At 47.9% G+C, this 22,563-nt stretch overlaps 2 protein-coding genes across 2 annotated transcripts in view; both read left to right on the top strand.

Moving 5' to 3' along the window:
* Positions 1-14,837, top strand: part of LOC142774310 (uncharacterized) — a 61,992-nt gene extending 47,155 nt beyond the window's left edge. The window contains exon 6 of the mRNA XM_075874706.1: positions 14,687-14,837. Within this exon, the coding sequence (XP_075730821.1) occupies positions 14,687-14,837 (151 nt within the window). The remainder of the gene's footprint in view (positions 1-14,686) is intronic.
* Positions 14,591-17,836, top strand: LOC142774459 (uncharacterized). Its single transcript, XM_075874804.1, has 2 exons — positions 14,591-16,346; positions 17,478-17,836. The coding sequence occupies exon 1, from the start codon at positions 15,389-15,391 to the stop codon at positions 16,130-16,132; it is 744 nt and encodes a 247-aa protein (XP_075730919.1). The 5' UTR covers positions 14,591-15,388; the 3' UTR covers positions 16,133-16,346; positions 17,478-17,836.
* The last annotated feature ends 4,727 nt before the right edge of the window (positions 17,837-22,563 follow it).

The raw sequence follows: 22,563 nt of genomic DNA, 5'->3' as shown, positions 1-22,563 counted from the left end.
GTAGTTCGTCCAGTTATAGCTAGGCTGTGTTCCAATTCTTAGACAGCACGTAGACAGTCTACGAAGACTGCTTAGAATACAGCATCGAGCCCATGTTGTCCAAGAAATGGAACACATTTAGACGGCTTTTACGCGAGTCTAAGCTCTACTACAAAAAATGTCTAAGCTCTACTACAAACAAATGGTGTGATTAATGTACGTGCACCTACCCCACGGAGTGGCAAAAAAAAAGAAAAACAACAAAAAAACAAAAAATCAAACACACACACACAAACTAATAAATACCTGGTGACTGACCCCCGAAAAAGCCGTACAATAAAATAAGTGCTACAGGGATTTTAACTGCTACCCTATAAGTATAAAGACAAGCTCAAAACATGCAAAACAACTTATCTGCGCAGTCAATCGGGAGCGCTCAAAAAACACGTCCATCCACCGTGACAGTCCGAACCGAGTCGCTTTAACGCGATGATACGACACCTCGCGTCGAGAAGAGAAGCTAGAATAAACAAACGTAACTGTATTTTCTGGCTTATTTCGCGTTGAAATTAAAAACAAATAAACGATACTCACATTGAGCGTCTGGGAAAGCGTTAGCTTCTGTGCAGACGACCATTCCGGTGATATCTGATCTAGCTATCTGAGCGATTCGCTGAGCCGCCATCTTGTTTAGGCAGCAAAGTAGCCTGCATCGTATTTGTCTACGATGCGGTCTTCTCGGAGCTGTCTATTTTGCCGGCTACGTGAGAATTGCAATGGGGCTTAAGGGTGCTGCCGTCCGTTTAGCTGCCTATTTAGTCGTCTACGGTGAGTATTGGAACACAGCCCTAGTCAAGTTCACCGAATATGTTTTGTTCGTGCTGTGACACTGTGAACACGCTTCTTTTTTGGATGCTGTCACTGACCACAGGGCATGACGTTGTGACGAGTGGTTACAGTCGGCTTGTGCGCACGCAAGGAAAAACCATGGCCATACTTGTACGAACAATTGACTAGCAGTACTGCGATGACGGTTTTTTTTTATGTGCCCATTTCGAGAATTGTGATGCCAGGTGATTCTGGTGCGGTGCGCGGACCTTCATGAAAATTAAGAGTTATACTGGTGAGGCGTCCTGAAGCAGCGCGTTTCGACTCCTTTAGGCCATGTTCTGGCACGGCCGGACTCGACGCTCCTTCCGCACGCTAGGGGAGCGCCGGAGAAGGAGTCGAGTCCGGCCGTGGTTCTGGTCAACTGGTCAAGCGTGAAATGTTTCTGAAGGTGCGTTGATTACACCCTCCAGCTGCTCTGTATACGTGCATGCGTACAAGTATTTGTAACAACTGTCATGCACTAGACGCGGATTAGACGTGCTATTGGCGTTTCAATAGGAACTGACAAATAAACTCGCTGCGCAGATCCGCGACGATAGAGTTGCACGAAAGCGTTCGCGTGAAATGTTTCATAGCTACCACTACACGGCGTGCTTCAATTCGGATAGTACAAGGTAAGTTGAAGAGAGCAAAACCGTTTTATGTTGTTTTACGGCACCCAAGCATGGTTGAAAAACTCGCATATTGCACTGAACGAGCACTGCGAAATAACCTTGACCGACTTGGCGCCAACTGAAGCGCTCCTCCTCACCACTTTATGTCATGGCTACGATTTTGTCTTTGGTCACGGTGAGAATCCAGCTGCAGCCATATGCGCATGCGCGCTCTTTTTGAACCTTTTGCATAATAATAAATAACACTACCAGCCACTTGCTAGACCACATGCAAGGAATGCACCAATTACAGACGCAGATTTTAGGGAAAAGGAGGATACGCGAGAGAGTGAGGAGGATGGATCGAGAACAATGAGTGACGCTAACTTGGAAACTTGTTTCCTCTAGGGACCGTAGTGGTGCCAGGATAGCACAAACCCACAGACGCGTTTTAAACGTGCTGCATTGAAGGCGGTTTCAAGTCAAGTTCAAGTCAAGAAATTTTTCTTAATGCGGGGGTTAACGAGTACGCCATTAAACCCTTCAGTCACGTGTGGCGCATACATGTATACCACAATGCATGGAATGCGGGTGTGAGCCACAGGCTATTCGCAGTTCGTGTCAACACAGAAACGACGACGATAAGATAACTACTCAACATTCGCAAGAAAGTCTGTCCAACTTGCAACGCTTCACTCGCAGCAAAAAAAAAATATATGCCACTAAGCGCCTACTGCTTCGTGTTAGAAAAAAAAGAGCCAGAGAAACTCATAAAATACACACAAAAACCTAAAAAAAAACAGAGAGACAGAGAGGAAAAATCAAATATAGAGATCGAGAGATAGAGAAACAGATTCAGATATGAAGAAGGAGCTAAAAGGAGAACAAAAAATAAAAACAAAAGCAAAACTAATAAAAATCAAGAAAAAACCAAGAGACAAATACGGAGAAACGAAGGGGGTCACCCAGCTCTTCTCATCGTTCAGGCTTAGCATCACTACTGCGAAACCACCTTAATTAGATTTCTTTGGTTGAAAGCGGGTGAAGTGCATTCGGCTGTGCTCTGTGTAGGGTATATCGGAAGTCCATGCATTCAGCTAGGTAACAGCAGTAGCAGCAGCAGCCACGGGAAAACATTCGCTCAGACGCCTACGACATCTAACGTTGAATAAAACCAATCATACCTCAGAAGTTCGTCTCTCCCCATTTTGTGCAACCTCCATAGAAGCCCTGCCTGTTAACGTAAATGTATCCCTTTTTCCCGAGCACATTGCAGCACTAGACAAAACATACCAGACAGAGTGCATAGGCACTGACACCTACGTGTGTCAATATTCTAAGCTAATATCACTTACTTGAAGAAAAAAAGTCACAGTTTCGCTGCAAGGGCGAAGCAGTAATTGCGATAGCAAGAACTTGGAATGTAACCCTGGAGAACGGCAAGCAGTTCGAAACGTGCAGCGTGCTGCTCACGCACAAATGGCGCACAAAAACAACACAAACAGGACGAGAGTGCACTATGATTTTTACAGTTCGACACTTGACGCGCTGTTTAAATAAAAACGACGCACGAAACGTAATGACTAGTACATAGAAGTACAAACAAGCGTCCCAGTTGTTACTCCGCTGTGTATTAAAAGCGCGCTTTTTTTGCAAGCGGGGCCTGTGCAGCGAGTGAAGTGGCATTAGTGTATTCAGCAACTACAACGCAATCGTTTCGGTGAAAGTCGAAGGCGCATGATTGTCCCCGTCCGCAAGATAAGCGCGTGCACACGAGCGTGTACCCCCTTCTTTCAGAGCAGTGTACGCGTGGAAGATGAGCGTGCGTTGGCGCATCGCGACGACCTGGGTGCCGAGCGTGCTAATTGGGCCATCTCGCTGATAATGCTGAAAACACATTATATTTCTTTCTATCTATAAGTATAAAAGTAGATGCACTTTCACATAACAACTTGTTTATTCAGCCGATGTTTCCACGGGAACCCCGTATTTTTCAAGGCATAATGAAACGATTGCGTTGTAGTTGCTAAGTACACTAAGTTCACTTCGCTCGCTGCACAGGCCCCATTTGCGAAAAGAGCGCGCTTTTCATACACAGTGGAGTAACAACTGGGACACTAGTAAGTTCGTACTTTGTATATATATATATATATATATATATATATATATATATATATATATTTATATATAATTATTCTCACCACGATCGGGAAATCCGTGAATCGTACCTCATCTACAAACTCAACACCGTGTCATCAGGCATAAACGAAAGTACAGGCACGCTTTATAGTGTGCCCACCAAGCATTATCAGCCTTAACCCACGGCCCATAGCGTGGTCGGTTAAGCTTGTTGGATACCGTCTCTAATGCTTCTGTTATTGTATATATTTGTGTATCTAATGTTTATAGTCACTTGAGTTTATTAATCGCCGCCGCTATCACGAATGTGGATGCAAGACTGTATTTGAACGCGCACGCGCAATAAAAGCATCAACTACTCATCTTATTCATATCACAATGACTGTGCTGTGTATATGACGCGCAATCTGACTGTAATATCACGCGGTTTTTTGATATTTTGCTATCCATGCTTTTATTGTTGCTTTATCATTATCTATCTCCGGTTCTTACAGAGTTATGCTGTGTGCACGAAGAAGTGACTTCTGTTCTGTGGTGTTCTACATTTTTATATACTTATTTATATATTTTTATATATTTTATTTATGTTTTTGCATGATATATAACTGTACCGTCATGAACACTTCACGCTATGAATTGATTGATTGATATGTGTGGTTTAACGTCCCAAAACCACTATATGATTATGAGAGACGCCGTAGTGGAGGGCTCCGGAAATTTAGACCACCTGGGGTTCTTTAACGTGCACCCAAATCTGAGCACACGGGCCTACAACATTTCCGCCTCCATCGGAAAATGCAGCCGCCGCAGCCGGGATTCGAACCCGCGCCCTGCGGGTCAGCAGCCGAGTACCTTAGCCACTAGACCACCGCGGCGGGGCTTCACGCTATGAATTGTCTGATCGCTGATATACGTCACCGATCTTTATTATCCCATGTCAATCGTATTTATAAGCAAGCGCAAGCGCGTTGACTTTTACTTGTTACTTTGACAAAGGCTGGTCCACCAGCCGAAACGTCAGTCAGAATATACCGTGCAAAACCAACGTGCGTCGTACTCTATTTTTTCTATATATATATATATATATATATATATATATATATATATATATATATATATATATATATATATATATATATATATATATATATATATATATATATATATATATATATATATATATATATATATATATATATGTACCCCCAGCTGGTAATTTTTTCATCCACTTTTCTTTCTTCTTTCTTCCTATTTACATTCCATTGGTTCTGATAACTTCCCCTGTACATTCCTTGGCATTACTGTCTGTTATATCTCATTAATATTGCGTTAAAACACGGAAATACGAGCCCTTAGATATACACTTCTCTCCCTTATATATATATATATATATATATATATATATATATATATATATATATATATATATATATATATATATATATATATATATATATATATATATATATATATATATATATATATTGACGCGTGTGTACTGGTGGACCAAAATGACAATAAGGGGATTTGGCGGACACCAGGTAGTGGAGCTCTGGCTGATTGAAGATAAAGAAGGCGATCTTGCTGTTCGGCTGCTGAAAGTCGCTGTGTCAACGTTCATCTGCCTTTGGTTCGCGCTGCACCGCGACACTGGTGGAAGTGCTGGGACGCAACCCTACCTAATGCTCCATACTCCCACTGGGAGCCGTTCATCTAGCTCGGACGCATTGTCACCCATTGCAACTCCCGTGCACCGGTTCAGTCGGCGGCTGATAGGCCTCGCTCCAGAGTTCACGCCTTCTACGGAACCTCGCAAGTGCCGATTACCTCTCCAAATGGCCAACGCCAGTCCGCAACCGGCGCCCCAAGGCCCCCTGCCAACACAGCCTTCACAGGTAACCATCTTTCAACCGCTGGTTCCCTATCACTTTAGTGGCGGCGCCCATGAGGACGTGGACGACTGGCTTGAGCACTACGAGCGTGTCGCCAAGATTAATCTGTGGCCTGAACAAGAAAAGCTCTCGCGCGCCTATTTCTACCTTGACGGCGGTGCGAAAATTTGGTATGAAAACAGAGAAGCCAGTCTCTTAACTTGGGGCGACTTCCGACAACAGCTTGTCGATACGTTCACCAATGTCGATCGACGCGACCGTGCGCAGCAGCTGTTGGAGCTACGGGTTCAAAAACCCAATGAAAGCGTTACTATGTTTGCTGAAGATATGACTCGTCTTTTTCGTCGAGCTGACCCGAACATGAGCGAAGATAGGAAGTTGAGCTACCTCATGCGCGGCGTTAAGGAGCAACTTTTCGCCGGGCTACTGCGCCACCCTCCAAGTACCGTAGCTGACTTCATCAAGGAGGCTACGGCTATCGAGCGGGCGCTCCATCAACGATGCAGGCAGTATCATCGAATGTCTAGCAGCGCCCCAATCAATGCTGCCGCCATACCTGAGGATCAAAGCTCCCTGCGAGACCTCATTAGGGAGATAGTTCGCGAAGAACTTCAAAAGTTCCGGAATCCAGTTGCTCAAACCCCCGTTGCGTCCGTCGCTGAACTGGTACGCGACGAAATCCGCCACGCCTTTTCTACCGCTGGTCCTGGTGACGAGCACCGTCCCATGAGCTATGCCGATGCTCTGCGACGTTCACCATCTGGTACATCGCCGCCATATCACCCAGTGCCGACGGCCCCTTGGTCACCGCGGCAAGAGCAGACCCTGAGCCGACCGCCAAGCCAACCGACGTACCACCAGGCGTCCACAGCAGCACCATGGACATCGTCGCAAGAAGGGAGGCTCAGACGTCCACCGCTCCGAAGAACAGACGCATGGCGCACAATCGATCGACGTCCACTATGCTTTAACTGCGGAGGCGCAGGTCATATTGCCCGTCATTGCTGGCACCGCAATGATTCGTTCCGCCAGCTTCGAACATGGTCTGACGATCGACGTGCGAACGAAGAATACATACCACGCCGGGAGGACGCCTCTTTCCATGGAGCCCGTTCTCACTTTTACGAATACCGTACTTCTGACGAGGAGGCAATACCTACCCGCCATCCAGGTCTGGGACGTCAATCCCGCTCTCCTTCTCCCGCTCATTCACCTTCGTCACACCGACGTACCTCCGCGGACCTTAACGCAAGAAGGTCACCCAGCCCGCGACGGGGAAACTGAGGGCGGCGACCTCCGGGGGTAAGGTTGCAGGCCACGAAGATGACGACGAAAAGCCCCCATTACACGACGCTTTAAATACGACAAGACGTGAGAGCGACGACATTGTGACCGCTGACCTGAGTGTTTTTCTTGACGGCCAGAAAGTAACAGCCTTAGTCGACACCGGTGCCGACTTTTCTATCATCAGTCAGGGCCTCGCCATGCGCCTCAAAAAAGTGAAGACACCGTGGACAGGCCCTCAAATAAGGACGGCAGGTGGTCAGTTATTGATGCCCTCTGGGAGATGCACAGCGAGAATTGACATAGGAGGTTCTTCTTTTGTTGCGTCGTTCGTCGTTCTCGACGCATGCTGCAAGGATCTAATTATTGGTATGGACTTCTTACGAGAGTACGGCGCCGTCATCAATATCCCAGACAGTTTGATTACATTCCGCAACAGTTCGGGCACACCTGATTGTACACAAGCGCGACCAAACCAATTGCGTCTAACTGATGACGATGTGGTTCTCCCTCCACGGTCATGCACGCTTGTTTCTGTGGCAGCCGCTGTCCAGTTTGACGGCGAAGGAGTAGCAGACCGAATAACCTCGCTCCTCTTCACACACGGCATTTCCGTCGCAAGAGGTATCGTCAGTGTCGCCGCTGGACGCACGGACTTGCTTCTGACACATTTTAGTGATGAGCGCCGGCACCTTCCAAAAGACATGGCCGTCGCTTACTTCGACGATATCACAGACGCAGAAGGCTGCTTGGCAGTAGTCGACGAGGCGCCAAAACTTGATTCGACACCAGTTCTTAACGTTAGCACTACTTTGCCTAAGAACGAGCGAAAGAGGCTTCTTGAGCTACTGGCCGAATTCAAAGACTGCTTTTCGACAACATCAAGAGTTGGCCGCACACCTCTAACCAAGCATCGGATAATTACCGAGGACATGGCGAGACCAATTCACCAAAACCCCTATCGCGTGGCTGCAAGGGAACGCGAAGTGATACAAGAGCAAGTCGACAAAATGCTAGAAGATGACGTCATTCAGCCCTCAAAAAGCCCCTGGGCGTCACCTGTAGTCCTCGTTAAAAAAAGATGGCAGCCTGCGCTTCTGTGTAGATTACCGAAAACTCAATCAGGTGACAAAGAGAGATGTGTATCCACTTCCTCGTATAGATGACTCTCTCGACAGACTTCGACATGCTCGTTACTTTTCATCGATGGACCTAAGGAGTGGGTATTGGCAAATCGAGGTAGACCCAAGAGACCGCGAGAAGACTGCTTTTGTGACACCAGATGGCTTGTATGAATTTAAAGTATTGCCCTTTGGTTTATGTTCAGCGCCTGCTACCTTTCAAAGACTTATGGATACCGTACTTTCTGGGTTGAAGTGGAAAACCTGCTTGGTCTACCTTGATGATGTCGTAGTTTTTGCCGCAACATTTGACCAGCACCTTAAAAGACTTGAGGCAGTTTTACAAGCCATACGGTCAGCGGGCTTGACGTTGAAGCCTGAAAAATGCCACTTTTGCTATGAAGAGCTGCAATTTCTTGGCCACGTTGTCAGTCACGCAGGCGTTCGTCCTGATCCTGAAAAGATCGCAGCTGTTGCACAGTTCCCGGTGCCGACTGATAAGAAGGCTGTCCGACGATTCCTCGGACTATGTGCGTATTATAGGCGATTCATCGCGGACTTCGCACGCATCGCATCACCGTTGACCCGCCTCACGAGAGAAGACGTTGCTTTCCAATGGAGCAACGAAGAGGAAGCTGCTTTTAAGAACCTCCGCCAGCGACTACAGACGCCTCCAGTGCTTGCCCACTTTGATGAGAAAGCCCCAACGATGCTACACACGGATGCCAGCAATATTGGTTTGGGAGCTGTGCTTGTGCAGCTGCAAGAAGACACAGAAAGAGTAATCGCCTATGCAAGCCGAACACTAACACGCGCCGAGACTAATTACTCCACAACCGAGAAGGAATGCCTCGCCGTGGTATGGGCGGTCACAAAATTTCGCCCGTATTTATACGGCCGCCCTTTCAAAGTCATCAGCGACCACCACTCACTGTGTTGGTTGACAAATCTTAAAGATCCTACCGGGAGATTAGCGCGTTGGAGTCTCAGGCTGCAGGAGTACGACATGAATGTCGTACACAAGTCAGGAAAGCGCCACATGGACGCCGACTGTCTATCCCGCTCACCCATTCAATCGGCAACTCTATCCGATGAGGAGGAAACAGCATTTCTCGGTGTGCTTGACTCAACCGCTATTGCACAGCAACAACGTGGTGACCCTGAGTTACTTGCACTAATTAATTACCTGGAGGGAAGATCTCAGAAGGCACCAACTGTTTTCGTAAAAGCGCTGTCATCATTTTGCTTACGGAGCGGAGTGCTATACAAAAGAAACTTCTCTTCAACAGGATCTGCGTATTTGCTCGTCATCCCAGCAGCCCTTCGCTCCGAAGTACTCGAAGCATGCCACAACTAGGTGACTTCAGGCCACTTAGGTTACACAAGAACGCTGGCCAGAGTACGGCAGCGCTACTTCTGGCCAAGACTGACCGTAGCCGTAAAACACCATGTTCGTACTTGCCTCGACTGCCAGCGACGGAAGTCACCGCCGACTAAACCAGCTGGCCTCCTGCAGCCCGTGCAGGTCCCAAGAACACCATTCGACCAGATTGGCATGGATATTTTGGTCCCACTTCCTACTTCTACTGCTGGGAACCGCTGGGTTATTGTCGCGACTGATTACCTTACCCGTTATGCTGAAACAAAGGCTATCCAGAGAGGTACAGCAGCGGAGGTGGCACAATTTTTCATCGAGAACGTTGTCCTGCGGCATGGTGCACCAAGCATCGTAATCACAGACAGAGGAACCGCATTTACGGCAGCTCTTTTGGAACAAGTCCTCATGCTGAGTGGAACAACCCATCGCAAGACCACCGCCTACCACTCGCAAACGAACGGGCTTACAGAGCGTCTGAACAAAACAATTGAAGACATGCTTTCAATGTACGTAGACGTCGAACACAAAAATTGGGACGAAATCTTGCCATATATCACGTTTGCATACAACACTGCCAAGCAAGAAACAACCCAGATGACCCCGTTCAGCCTAATTCACGGAAGGGAAGTACGAACCATGTTAGATGCGATGCTAGCGCACGAATGGGACGACATCGAACCGGACGCCGAGATGTTTACAGAACGAGCGGAAGAAGCAAGGCAACTAGCACGCCTGCGAATCCAGCAACAAGAGTACGACGCGAGCCGCTACAATTCTCGCCGCAGAACAGTCGTTTACCAGACCGGTGACAGAGTATGGGTTTGGACGCCCATACGGAAACGAGGACTCTCTGAAAAGCTCCTGAGGAGATACTTTGGGCCATATCTAGTACTGCGACGACTGAGTGATGTTACCTACGAGGTCGTCCCCGACACTTCATATAGTACGAGGCTTCGCCAGCACCGTCCTGAACTAGTTCACGTTGTGCGCATGAAGCCTTATGAAAGGTAGTGACTGCGCAAGACACTTCTTAAAGAACAGGCAAAAAAAACTGCACTACTGGTTTAGCATCGGGGCGATGCTCATTAAGAGGGGGGCAAATGACGCGTGTGTACTGGTGGACCAAAATGACAATAAGGGGATTTGGCGGACACCAGGTAGTGGAGCTCTGGCTGATTGAAGATAAAGAAGGCGATCTTGCTGTTCGGCTGCTGAGAGTCGCTGTGTCAACGTTCATCTGCCTTTGGTTCGCGCTGCACCGCGACAATATATATATATATATATATATATATATATATATATATATATATATATATATATATTGTTATGCCACAGACATTTTCCTCGTTCGGGAGCACGTCTCACGAGATCGAGCGCTGTTCCGACGAACTGCCTCCCCCCTCCCAGCGCCGCCTTCCGTGCAGGAGAACCGTGCAGTTCCGGGGATAACGTCGCTTCCTCCGCCGAACCACATTGCAGTTGCGGGTATGGCTGCGTCTCCTCAGCCAAGCCACTGTGCCGTTCCAGGGAACTGGTCTGAGAGAATGAACCAAAGACGTTATTTAAGGCCGAGCCGGCCCCATGTTAGAGGATTTTGCCCCAGCCGACGTTGTCGTGCTGGCTGGCTCTGTACAAACGACAACCTGCTACAGTAAACGCTCCTTCTTGTTGCTGTTTTCAAAACAGATTGCCTCCCTGCTTCGCCTTCGGGCAACGGCTTCAGCGAAGTCCGCTCGACGGCTCGCCGCTCTTCGCCACTGCTACCCTCGCGACACAGCAAATTCCTAACAATATATATATATATATATATATATATATATATATATATATATATATATATATATATATATATATATATATATATATGGCCCCGCCGTGGTAGTCTAGGGGCTAAGGTACTCGTCTGCTGACTCGCCGGTCGCGGGATCGAATCCCGGCTGCGGCGGCTGCATTTCCGATGGAGGCGGAAATCTTGTAGGCCCGTGTGCTCAGATTTGGGTGCACGTTCAAGAACTCCAGGTGTTCGAAATCCGGAGCCCTCCTCTGCGGCGTCTCTCATAATCATATGGTGGTTTTGGGACGTTAAACCCCACATATCAATCAATCAATTATATATATATATATATATATATATATATATATATATATATATATATATATATATATGACATTTGCTGCGATACACATCAACGCTGACGCCGACGGCAAAACCAGTAGAGAGCGTCCATATATGTGTTATCGCAATAAAATGGAAATTGAAACTTATTCCGCAACAACATGTGACGAGGAGGGTAAGTAAAAGCTGTGACAGCAGCTTGTAGCACCAACGCCCTAGTACACAAGGTAGCACCGAAGGTGGGCATCAAAGTACAATCGAACAAAAGAAGAGTACGCATCATAATATGCTTTAAAAATAAGATTACGACGCAGGCACAAAGAAGGCGGTTGCCACATTACATCATTATTGAAACACCAATCGTAGTTTTTCAGGTGACATGCTAGATATTCGAATATTAGGTTATCTAGTTATGTGGTGTACAAGTGTAGGCACTTCAAATTTTAACATTTGATATCCGTAACTTGTTCTATACTTCGATATGTACCACACTTCAGGTTGACGTACATTATAAACATGGGAAATTTTTTTCTAACTTTAGTATTCCTGCTATTGTATTATTTTCAATAAAAACCAACTCTTTCCCGCCGATTATTTGCTGAAGGTTTTCAACTGCGTCCCTCAGACCACCGCAAGCTGTGGCATTGGAATAGTTCTAGCACGAATTCTGCGAATTTTTTCCATTATATATGGCAAAAACTGTGTCAATTGAGAAAGCGAAGTGTACTCTCGGGGAGTAAACTTTGGTGGAAGCACGATTTTTCTAACATAAATGACGCAATCGGAGGAAGAAAAAACCTTATTCCATGGATGAGGATAAAAGGAATTCAAGAGCTAACATGTATAGTGCCATTTTAAACGAATATTAGCGCGACGAACACAGGAACGAGAAAGATTATTTTTTTGCTCCGGGAGATCACCTTTGTTGGGAGTATTGTCCTAGGGCCGATAAGCCGTTGCTTGTTTTTTTCATCTGATCACTCAAAAATTTTGAAACGTGGCATAAGTGTTGCATGCATTCAGTCTTCATTGTTCAAAACCTGTCACCACAAAATGCAACAGAGCTTTGCAAAGCAGGCTTCATGACTTAAGGAAGCAGATTACCCTGAATGGGTCATCATGAGGGCCTGCGAAATAGTGGCAAAGAAAGTAAAGGGTGTGCAGAAGGAAACAGAAGGTAACCATCCCACAACTATGAATAATATAGCCGTGATTCCTTATCTGCATAGGTTGTCGCATGAGCCAAAAAACGTGGGCAGTAGATACAAAGTTAATGTTGTTTTCAGCTTTGGCCAGAAACTGCGGCAAGTTTGTCCAGCTGTGCAAAGGAAATTAAACGAAGAAAATTGCAACAAGAGGAACAAATGCACAATAAAACATACGAGTAAATTCATTGAGTGTCGAACCAATGCAGTATACAACATACCATGTTCTTGCAATAAGGTTAACATTGGGCAAACTAGTCGATGCGTTAATATAGGAGAACATTCGCGTAATGTAAAAAATGGCACAGGTTCTCATTTGGGCATTTATTGTCACAGAAATGGGTGTAATCCTTATTTTGATAAGACTGAAATTTTGCGTTGCCACAGAGACCGACGATCCCGAGAAATCATGGAAGCTTTTTATATGTCACTGGAAGATGATAATTGCATCAGCCAGCCTTCCATAACACTATCAGGCGCCGAAGTTTCATATCTCACAGATAGCTTGCATGTTTCATTAGCTATACATAGCAATTTATGTAGTGTTTTTTTTTTTACTTTTAGCTTTCGCGATGGTTCTTTTCTTGTATTTGCTTTGCTTTTTTCAGATGTCATATATTCCGCTTCTTTTAGGAATAAACTTTAGTTGCGAGTCAGCGCTGTAGTTTGTCTATTCTTTCCCGTCCCTGTTCTCGTCGCGCTAATATTCGTTTAAGATGGAAGTGCACCAACTCACCCAATTGTCCCTTCTGATGGATAGTGCCGCAGGGCCGGAGAGTTGCTAGCTTTCGGCGCCCAGCGGACCTCATCTAAGAGCGCGAATTCCGTTTCCGGGTCCGAGCCAGCGAGAGGAGCCTCTCACGTTGCTCCTATTTAAAGCCTATTCTATGGGGAACTAAAGCTCAAGTTTGTGGAGCGACGACAACGCCGCGCCAGGCCCTGGCGGCGAGCTCCGGAAAACTTGAGGAGAGACACGGGAGAGGTCGCAAGCGAGTCAGTGTGTTCCGCCGAAACTAGAGCGCGCGCGACACGCGCGCAATGCTTTCTGCAGTCGGCGCGGGGAACTTAGGTGCCGTGCCGTCAGCTTGGCGCGCTAAAACGAGACGCTCGCTGTGCGAAGTTGCCTTTTCGCGGTGGAATGAGCAGCCCCACAGAAGCGTCGGCGAGGTCCGAAGTTTTGTTGTGTTGTCCACAGCAATGCAGACAACACCAAGGGGTGCTTTCCACGCCTAAAGCTGTATAAGTTTCCCAGCAAGTCACAGCCGGCGAACACAGCCGCGTTCGCTAAAATTAGAACGAACATGACACGATAGCAAAAAAAAAGAGGCGAGAACTTCAACTTGACTCACCGTGATGAAACTTCAACTTGCTGCTTCGCGGCGACGTCAGCGGGTGATGCTCCCACGGCACGAAGGGCATGACTCTAAAACTTCTCGGAAATTTGAATACCATGACCTTATAACTCTACTTTTATTTATTTTTTAGCACGCCGCAAACGTTTACACATGACAGCAGACGGCTGCTACTGCTAGATACTACATCAAAACAACAATTATATGGTTTCCATAAACGTCAGCGCAGCACATTGATAGAGAGCGCAGCTTCATGTCGGTGGAATGAGACTCACCTCGAGGCATACGTTGTACACGGTACTATCACGGAGGACCTGAGAAATACATTTCGCAGTGACTCGGGCGTCCTCGTCTTTCGTGGTCTGCTCCACATCATAACCATGACTAATGAGCTTTACTCCTTTTGTTCGATTCGCTTCTCTGAAATGCTTGTCCAGCTCAGATATTGTAGCGCCACGCTAGATTTGGCAAGCTGGCCGCGCCGAAAAAGAAGCGAGCCGCGGGGCTTGTGTGGCGCGAGCCACGAGTAATAGGAGAACGGCTTAGTTTCGGAACCTGTGTGCACGCTGCAGCGGTGACTCCGCCTACGCCTGCGTCCCAAAATAAATATGAGACCTCGGCACGGACTCATCGCCACCGTTCTCGCAACTCCTTCCTCAACATATGGTGACCCCGGACCAACGGACAAGCGACCGGCGCTGCACCGCTGCCTCTGAGCTTCACGGCCATGTTCCAGCCAGCTCAAGCTTCTTGCAGCCGGACTTTATTTAACTCGCCTCTGTTGCCGTTCCGGACCTGATGGACCTGGTGACCTGACGGACGCGCCCTTCGACGAGCCATCGGATTCCATGATCTCGCGACTCTGCCCGCCAGTGCCGCCGTTCTAATCGACCTACCCCAAAGTATAGTTTATGCAGATTGACGCTGTTCTTGCGGTGAATGGCGTCATGAACCAGCCGCTGATGCACGCCATTCTTATCGACGCCCTTTTGGTAGAGCTGCGTCATCTCTCTGCCACTTCAAGCTCTAGCCGCAGCCTTGCGATGACCGCCGCTCTGCGGTGCTGGCCTCCTACAGCTTCATCTACCACCCGTTTTCGTTCACCCGCGACTTCCCGGTGTTTCGTGATTCACACCAAGCGGTATCAACCGGCCATCATCCCTGCCTTGACCAAGCCTTCGATTGTCCGGCTACGTCTCCTTCAACCACCTTCCGGCCACGAGCGATGCGATTCCCGCGCCCAACTGCCCACCCGACGAGGTTCAAGACGTTCCTGCTGCTGACGATCAGTCTGCCACGAAGTGCGTTTTTTCGAAGTCCTCTGCCGATGGTCCTTCAGGCACGCTCGCCACCCGCACGTCTTTTCCTACCTCCACAGACCACGACTTCTCGGACATGTCAGACTCCATGACGGCTACATTGCCGCACACCCTGGAGTATGCTACGACCCGGGACGTCTTCACGCCTGCACGCTACTCGGCCCCCAACCGCACAGTTTTCGCCGTCCTTCCTCACTTCCTCGACCCGCTACTCATGTGACATGTCAAACTCTACGACCACTACATCGCCGCATGCCCTGGAGTCTGCCACGACCACGGACATCCTCCCGCCCGCTATTCACCCCTCGTTCGTGGAGGCATCGCCGTCGACGTTGTCCCAGCAACCCAATCTTTCACCGACTTTGCCATTTTGCCCATCTTGCCGGCATAAACAGCGATCGTGCTCGAAGTCTACCACAGAAGTAGTTTGCGCCACCAGCCATCTGCAGCCGACCGTGCGCGATGCTGCGACGATGACAGGAAATCCCGAGGACCACCTGCCTGGCCCGCAACAGGTAGAGCAGGCCGCGTACGCCCTCCCTAGCACTCAGGCAGACAGTCCGCCAGCCGCCTCACACGTGCGCTCTCCTCGGCCAGCTAATTCTGCAACTACAGTGGACATGCCTTCCAGTCCTTTCAACACGGCTCGTCATCGCAGCACGACTGGTCGCTGCACATACATCTCCAGCGGAATTCGCGTGGCTCGTCTGCACTCTACACGGCAGACCAGACAGCAGCCACAGCATCTAATATACCGCCTTCACAGCAGTTTCCGGCACCATCACTACGACACCTGCGTCTCCTGCCCCAAGTGCCCAACTGCGCACGAGAACCGCCACCATCGCCACAGCCTGTCTCGGTGAAAGTTTTCTTGTGCTGCACTATGTAACTTCACGGCCTGGTGCCCATTTGCAGCTTGTTCGTTGCACTCGCTACAACGAACTGTGTGCTTTTGTCGTGAGCCTCGCCCGCTGCAGTTCTCCCAGAGTCACCCACCGGAGACCCACAGCTTATCGACGGCCACTCCACGTTGACAACCTGGACTTCCCAATGGACACCTTACGGATTGCCGTGCACGTACATAGTATTTGGCGTTCTCTCTCTCTCTCTCTCTCTTTTTTGTCAATGTGTTTTCGATCACGCAAAGTGCTACGGGGGGGGGGGGGGCTATGTAGCGCCACGCTAGATTTGGCAAGCTGGCCGCGCCGAAAAAGAAGCGAGCCGCATGGCTCGTGTGGCGCGAGCCACGAGTAATTGGAGAACGGCCTATCTTCGGAACCTGGCTGCACGCTGCAGCGGCAATTCCGGCTACGCCTGCGTCCCAAAATAAAGCTGAGACCTCGCCCCGGGCTCCTCGCCACCGTCTCGCCTCTCAGATCTTTATGAAGCCGCATTGCAGGCAGTACATTGAGAGGTGACTCAAACGGAGTGTGCGCTCTCTGCACGAGCACGTAAGCGAGCGGCAGCGCATTGGAGGGAGGGGAAAACGCGTGGTATACATTCCCGATTTCTACTTTTCTACCAAAGATAGCGCTGCCTGTTCAGAGTTGCAGTGCCTCCATGTGTTGCTTTGGCTTCCTATAGTTTAGAAGTGGAAATTTTAAAGGCTATTTTTTTTTGTAAGGCACAAAACTGAGAACTACAAGACAAGGCAAGAAAAGTATGGAGAATGTTAATACTAGTAAATGTAAAAGAAAAGTGGTCGAAAAGGTAACTTGACCTAGGCAGGAACCGAACCTGTGAGCTTTGAATAACACGTTTGATGCTCTACCAATGAGCTACCATGGTCGTTACCCCCCCCCCCCCCCCCCCCCCCGTTTACTTTATGGGCAATATATGGGCATTGAAAGTGGGAGCTTCAGTCAGTGCCGCCATCAGCCAGTATTCCCGTTTTTGCATTACTGTCATTTTTTAGAGACGCTCCACCCCCCACCCACCTCTCACCAACTAGTCGTGCAGCCCTCGCCATGTCACCTTCACGTGACTCGGCCTTCCATCTCAAAAGCTTGTGAAGCCCTGCGATAGCACTCTATATCGCAATGCATGGAATGCGACGAAAGAGAAGATTCCTTTCGTTTTCGAGAACACCATGGGAGTTTATTGTTGTTGCTGTCGTTCACTAATGTGGACATGTACTTATAGGTGGTTCGCCAATACATCGTGATCAAATCATTATACATTACCAAGTCCGATCTTTTGTGTGCGCAGCCGACAGCGGCCGAAGCCGGACAGCAAGCCGAAGCCGGAGAACAAGCCGCAGCCCAGCCGGATGTCGCAAAACCGCCGGATAAAGCAAGAGCGGCAACTACAAAAAAGGGGGGCCCAGTCAGAGTGCACTTTCCGCGCCCTGCAGCCTCTGGCAGCGCGTCCGTCGCACCGACGACAGATGGGGCAAAAACGGATCCAAAGAAGTCAGCGACAAAAGCTACTGCGCCACAGGCAAAACCTGTGGCGCCCGTCTAGCAACGGGGGAGCTGTGTTTTGCCGTGATTCTGCGGACTTTCGACTAGTCTCATTTGACTGATATGTACCTCTAAAATGAACAAAAATAAATACTAACGCACATACTTGACTTGCTTTACATCGCTCACCGGTCAAGAAATTTGCGGGCGCCATGAACTCAAATGCTATTTAACATCTCGTGCTTTTTCACGGGACATATAAGATGATGCTTATTCACTAGGCGTACTAGCTTAAGTCGATGGAACATTGAATCAACGTAAATGAACGCAAGTACACCCACGAGCAAAAGTATACGAGCCCTTTCCGTCTGTAATCTTTCGCTTTTTGCATGGCGAGACATTTCTTTTGCGTGGCGAGACATTTGCGTGGCGAGACAGTGGCGAGACATTTCTGTGACGAAATACGTCAAGGTTTTTTTTTTTATTGATATGATATATAAGGAGATGTTGGCTTCCAAATTACGTCAAGGTAAAGCTCTCGACAGAAATTCCCTCAAAGCGATGCTCTCGACAACAAACAGCTCGTCGTAGACGGCTATTTCGGAGTGACCTGCCGTGCTCCGCGTATACTTTTGCTGCATGGGTGTACAATAACCCTGGCAGACGCCTTGTACGTACACTACTTTTTGCTAATTAGGTCCACTAGTAACTATGAAAGAGTACAACGCAGCGAGGGCCGGATAAATGAACTCCCCCTCCGTAATAAGCGTGTCTTGACGACGCGTCAATTTGCCGTGTACTATTATTGCACACGATCATTTGTGAAGGTTCCGCCATGTTCCACGAGTCGTTGCCGTGCCGATATGTGCCAGCCGCGTCAAATGTATTGTTTTACTTGGTCATAATTAGCGTAACAGAAAACGAACGTGTACACCGTGTTTCGAGTCCGATGTTTGATTCTCTTTAAAAAAGATAGAAAGTGAGTGTCTTCAGGGTGAATAGATATTTTAAATTGAAACTTTGTTAACGATATTTGCATTTGATCACATAAATAGAGTTATGGCATCATTTTTCTTGCAATACCTTGTACCTTGCAATAACGTTGTCTAAATCGAGTCTGGAAGCGGCTCCAGAGGTAATGGAGTCATTTAAATTTTAAATGCGAAGCATTTCTTAGTGAACTTCGGTGAGTTTCACCGTATCTATCTATCTATCTATCTATCTATCTATCTATCTATCTATCTATCTATCTATCTATCTATCTATCCACCTACGACTTACAGCTCTCGTGGCTGTTTCAATATTGGTATCGATTCCAAACTTGGTATGGCATAACATGACTGTATGAAGAACATGTTTGATTAGTCATAACATGAACATCATGATATGTATGTCATGAATGTCATGGTCCTGTAGCTCGCAGTTCACACGGCATGTTGCATGACGAAAGTATGATACTGCTGCAAACATGATAAACATGAGATGCGTGTCATGTAACAACATGACTACATGCTACGCTCATGATGCGCTCGCGGCCATTTCGTTAGCTTCACAAGCTCGATATTACGCAACGCCAATGGATGGCGAAGGTATGTGACTGGTGCAAACATGATAATCATGAGATGCGTGTCATCTGAGAACATGACTACATGCCAAAGTCAAGACGAAAATACTTTTCGACGAGACGCGGTTTGCGTGCTCGCCGGCGTTCATTTTGTCGCGTCACGCCGGCGCTGCCACGCCAGGCACCGGTTTTGCCACATACTCGCAGGCGTGCGCCGCACTGCGTTGCTTTGATGCATGCGCGTTTGGGCGCGTCCGGCTTCCCTCCGTCACGAAAAGAGGGCAACGCGGTGTTGTCTGAGTAAGGGCCAAACCTCATAAGCGCGAAAATGCACGCAACAGCGACGAGCGACGCTATGAGCGACGAAACAGGGCGTTCGCGCGACGTGTCGCGTGCTCGTTTTCGCGCGATCGCTCGGTTCTCCAGATTTGGAAACCGTCGCTCATCGCCCGGAAGTGCTGGGCTCAAGCAACCAATAGCGAAAAACCGGAAAAGACAAAGACTACGTAGGTGCACGTGACCCTGCCCGAGTCACGGATGCGCAACAAGAAATAACGCAATGTTTATTACGCACGTGCATCTAAAAAGTGCTGCAAGGCAATAATAAACATTTTCCGTTTCGTTACACAACAATATATCTTATTTTTAAATTGCATACCACTCGCTACGCGGTTTTCTTGGTGCGAATAGGCGGCCTCATGCCAGCAACAGTGGGATTCGCTCGCCGAAGCTGTCGCGTGAATGAGGTTTGCCTACGCTAGCGACTGATCGCGCGAAGACGATCTACGTCGCGTCGCTCGTCGCTGTCGCGTGCATTTTCGCGCTTATGTGGTTTGGCCTTAAGATTATAGAGCGCTCGCGTTTTGCTAACGTAGCGTCGCTGTGCCCATCGTGCGCACGCGTCAACGCTACATTGCAGTATATTGGGCCCTTTCTGATGCGCTCGCGGCCGTTTTGCTAGCGTCATATATACCAAGTTTGGTATTACGTGGCGTCAATAGAGGACGAGATATATGACTGGTGCAAACATAACAATCATGACATTGAAGTTATGTACGCCGTCATTTACCTCCACCTCATAACGTTGTGCTGATTTTAAAGTGAGATATCAGGATTTCTCATTTATGCTTCGCATATTTTCGATTCCCACTGAACGTGGAATCTGCCAATTTTTTACCCTGCATTCCACATCACAGTTGGTGTTATATATGAACAAGTGTGTATGCATGGTGTCTTACTTTCTGGTAGTACTAATTTCCTAAAAGAACGAATTCCATTTGTTCTCGCACATAGAACTGTATGCAGAGGTGTAAATACTTGGCCGTGGCGAAAATGACAGTGCTGTTACTATTTAACACGCGTTGAATACGTTTGTAGTCGGAGATCACTCGGTGACCTGATTTGATTGATATGTGGATTTTACCTCCCTAAACCACCATATGATTATGAGAGACGCCGTAGTGGAGGGCTCCGGAAATTTCGACCACCTGGGGTTCTTAACGTGCACTCAAATCTGAGCACACGGGCCTACAACATTTCCGCCTCCATCGGAAATGCAGCCGGGATTCGATCCCGCGACCTGCGGGTCAGCAGCCGAGTACCTTAGCCACTAGACCACCACGGCAAGGCACTCGGTGACCTGGCACCTCAGGTAGTTTTACACTGGGGCCGAAGATTTCATCTCCACGCGGACGTACCGCGTTCCAGTGAGCATTGTGGGCCGGACCTTATCAGTCCTCTAGTAATGTAGAGCACTTTTCTATAGGGAGACAACACCTGCACGAGGGCCTCACTAGAGACGCGGCATGGCAGAAAGAGAATGGTGACTTGCATAAATTAAGAGCCCGGAGGCACAATAGCGACGCGTTCTTTTCGGATGTCGAGGTGGGATGCGTCCACCATTTGGGCCAGAGCGTCCTGGTAGTTCTGGCCTTCAAAGTGGTGCACACAGTATACTTCGATTCCTACTACTGAAGACGTTGCGTCAACAACGTCTTCAGGACTTGCCCCCTAAGGGACGACGACATCGAAGGCTAACGCCTTCTTCGGTGGCTGTCTTGCCATGATGGGCGCCGACGAGCCCAAGGATGCCCTGAAGCGTGCTACTTACCTCGTATCCAATACCTGAACTGCGTGGACGCAATCGACCAACAGCACTGACATCTCCGAACGCAAAGGTGTTTAGAGAAAAGTGTTTGATGGTTTAGGGTACAAGTACTCCACTATGGTAGAACAGAAAGCCGTCTTCAACGCTGATCGAATGAAAGTGTTTAGAATAATGCATTCACAAACAGTGGACTTCGATAACTTTTGCACGGAACATTTCTACAGAACGTGTGTTTATAGAAAGTGGATAACAATTCCGAGTACTTTTCACGAGGCCGTGTTTACGATTATTTCTCCGTGACTGAGTTCACGAACAAGATTGCCTACTAATTACTCTCTACAGTGAGCACTTGTTTAGAAAAAAATGTTTAACGACTTCGAGTACTTGTCATTCAACTATGGAAGAGCAGTAAGCCGTCCCTATCCTGTGTTTAGAAAAAGTGGGTAACGATTTAGAGTACTATAGGTACTCGACTATGGGAGAAAAAGGGAAGATGAGAACAGCAGTTTTTGTACCATCAAACGCATCAGCAGAGTTTTCGATAACTGAATTTCACCATACAAACTCAAGCTTCTGTGCCTGGTGTTAGTTCAGAATTTTTAACGTCTTATTGAAAGTTTCATCAGTGATTCTGACATTTTCGCTCGGTCGAACGTGCTGTTGTCGGTTACAACTACAAACGTTTATTTACTCATGCACTCTAACAGAGAAAACTTCATTATAGTTCGAGCGAAAACGAGTTGCAGAGCGGAAACCAGAATCTGCATTCCTCAGGCCAATTCGGAGCAACTGCCCGCTTCCCCACACTCTCTCTGACGGAGAGTGCCGCGTGAACTATATATAGTTGGTGAAAATTGCTGGAGCGGAAATGATTGCCCAGGAGTGAAGCCGTGCCTATGGCAATATGGCGGCTGCGGCGGCCATCTTTCTAGGGGCATTATAAAGTGTCGCCGTTCAGCGATTAAGAACGGAGTGTTTCCCTCGCACGCCCAGCGAGTTTAATGTGGAAACTTTTTCGGGTCACATAGTGCTCCAAGTGCGGCTTAATGTTACTCATTTTGCTTAGTAAGCCTCCTACCAGAAAAGAGCATGTTTCCGCCATCCTGGCAGTGACAAAAGCTGTCTTCACTTATGCTGGCAAGGCACTGCGATAGCTTCCACTCCAGCAATTTTTCTTTAAACCTCCTTACAATCAACCAAAAAATAAATATAGAACTCGCC

Source organism: Rhipicephalus microplus, chromosome 10, assembly GCF_043290135.1.
Source record: "Rhipicephalus microplus isolate Deutch F79 chromosome 10, USDA_Rmic, whole genome shotgun sequence".
NCBI classification, from domain to species: Eukaryota; Metazoa; Arthropoda; class Arachnida; order Ixodida; family Ixodidae; genus Rhipicephalus; species Rhipicephalus microplus.
The sequence above is the reverse complement of the archived record's forward strand: the minus strand, read 5'-3'. Positions and strand labels throughout refer to the sequence as shown.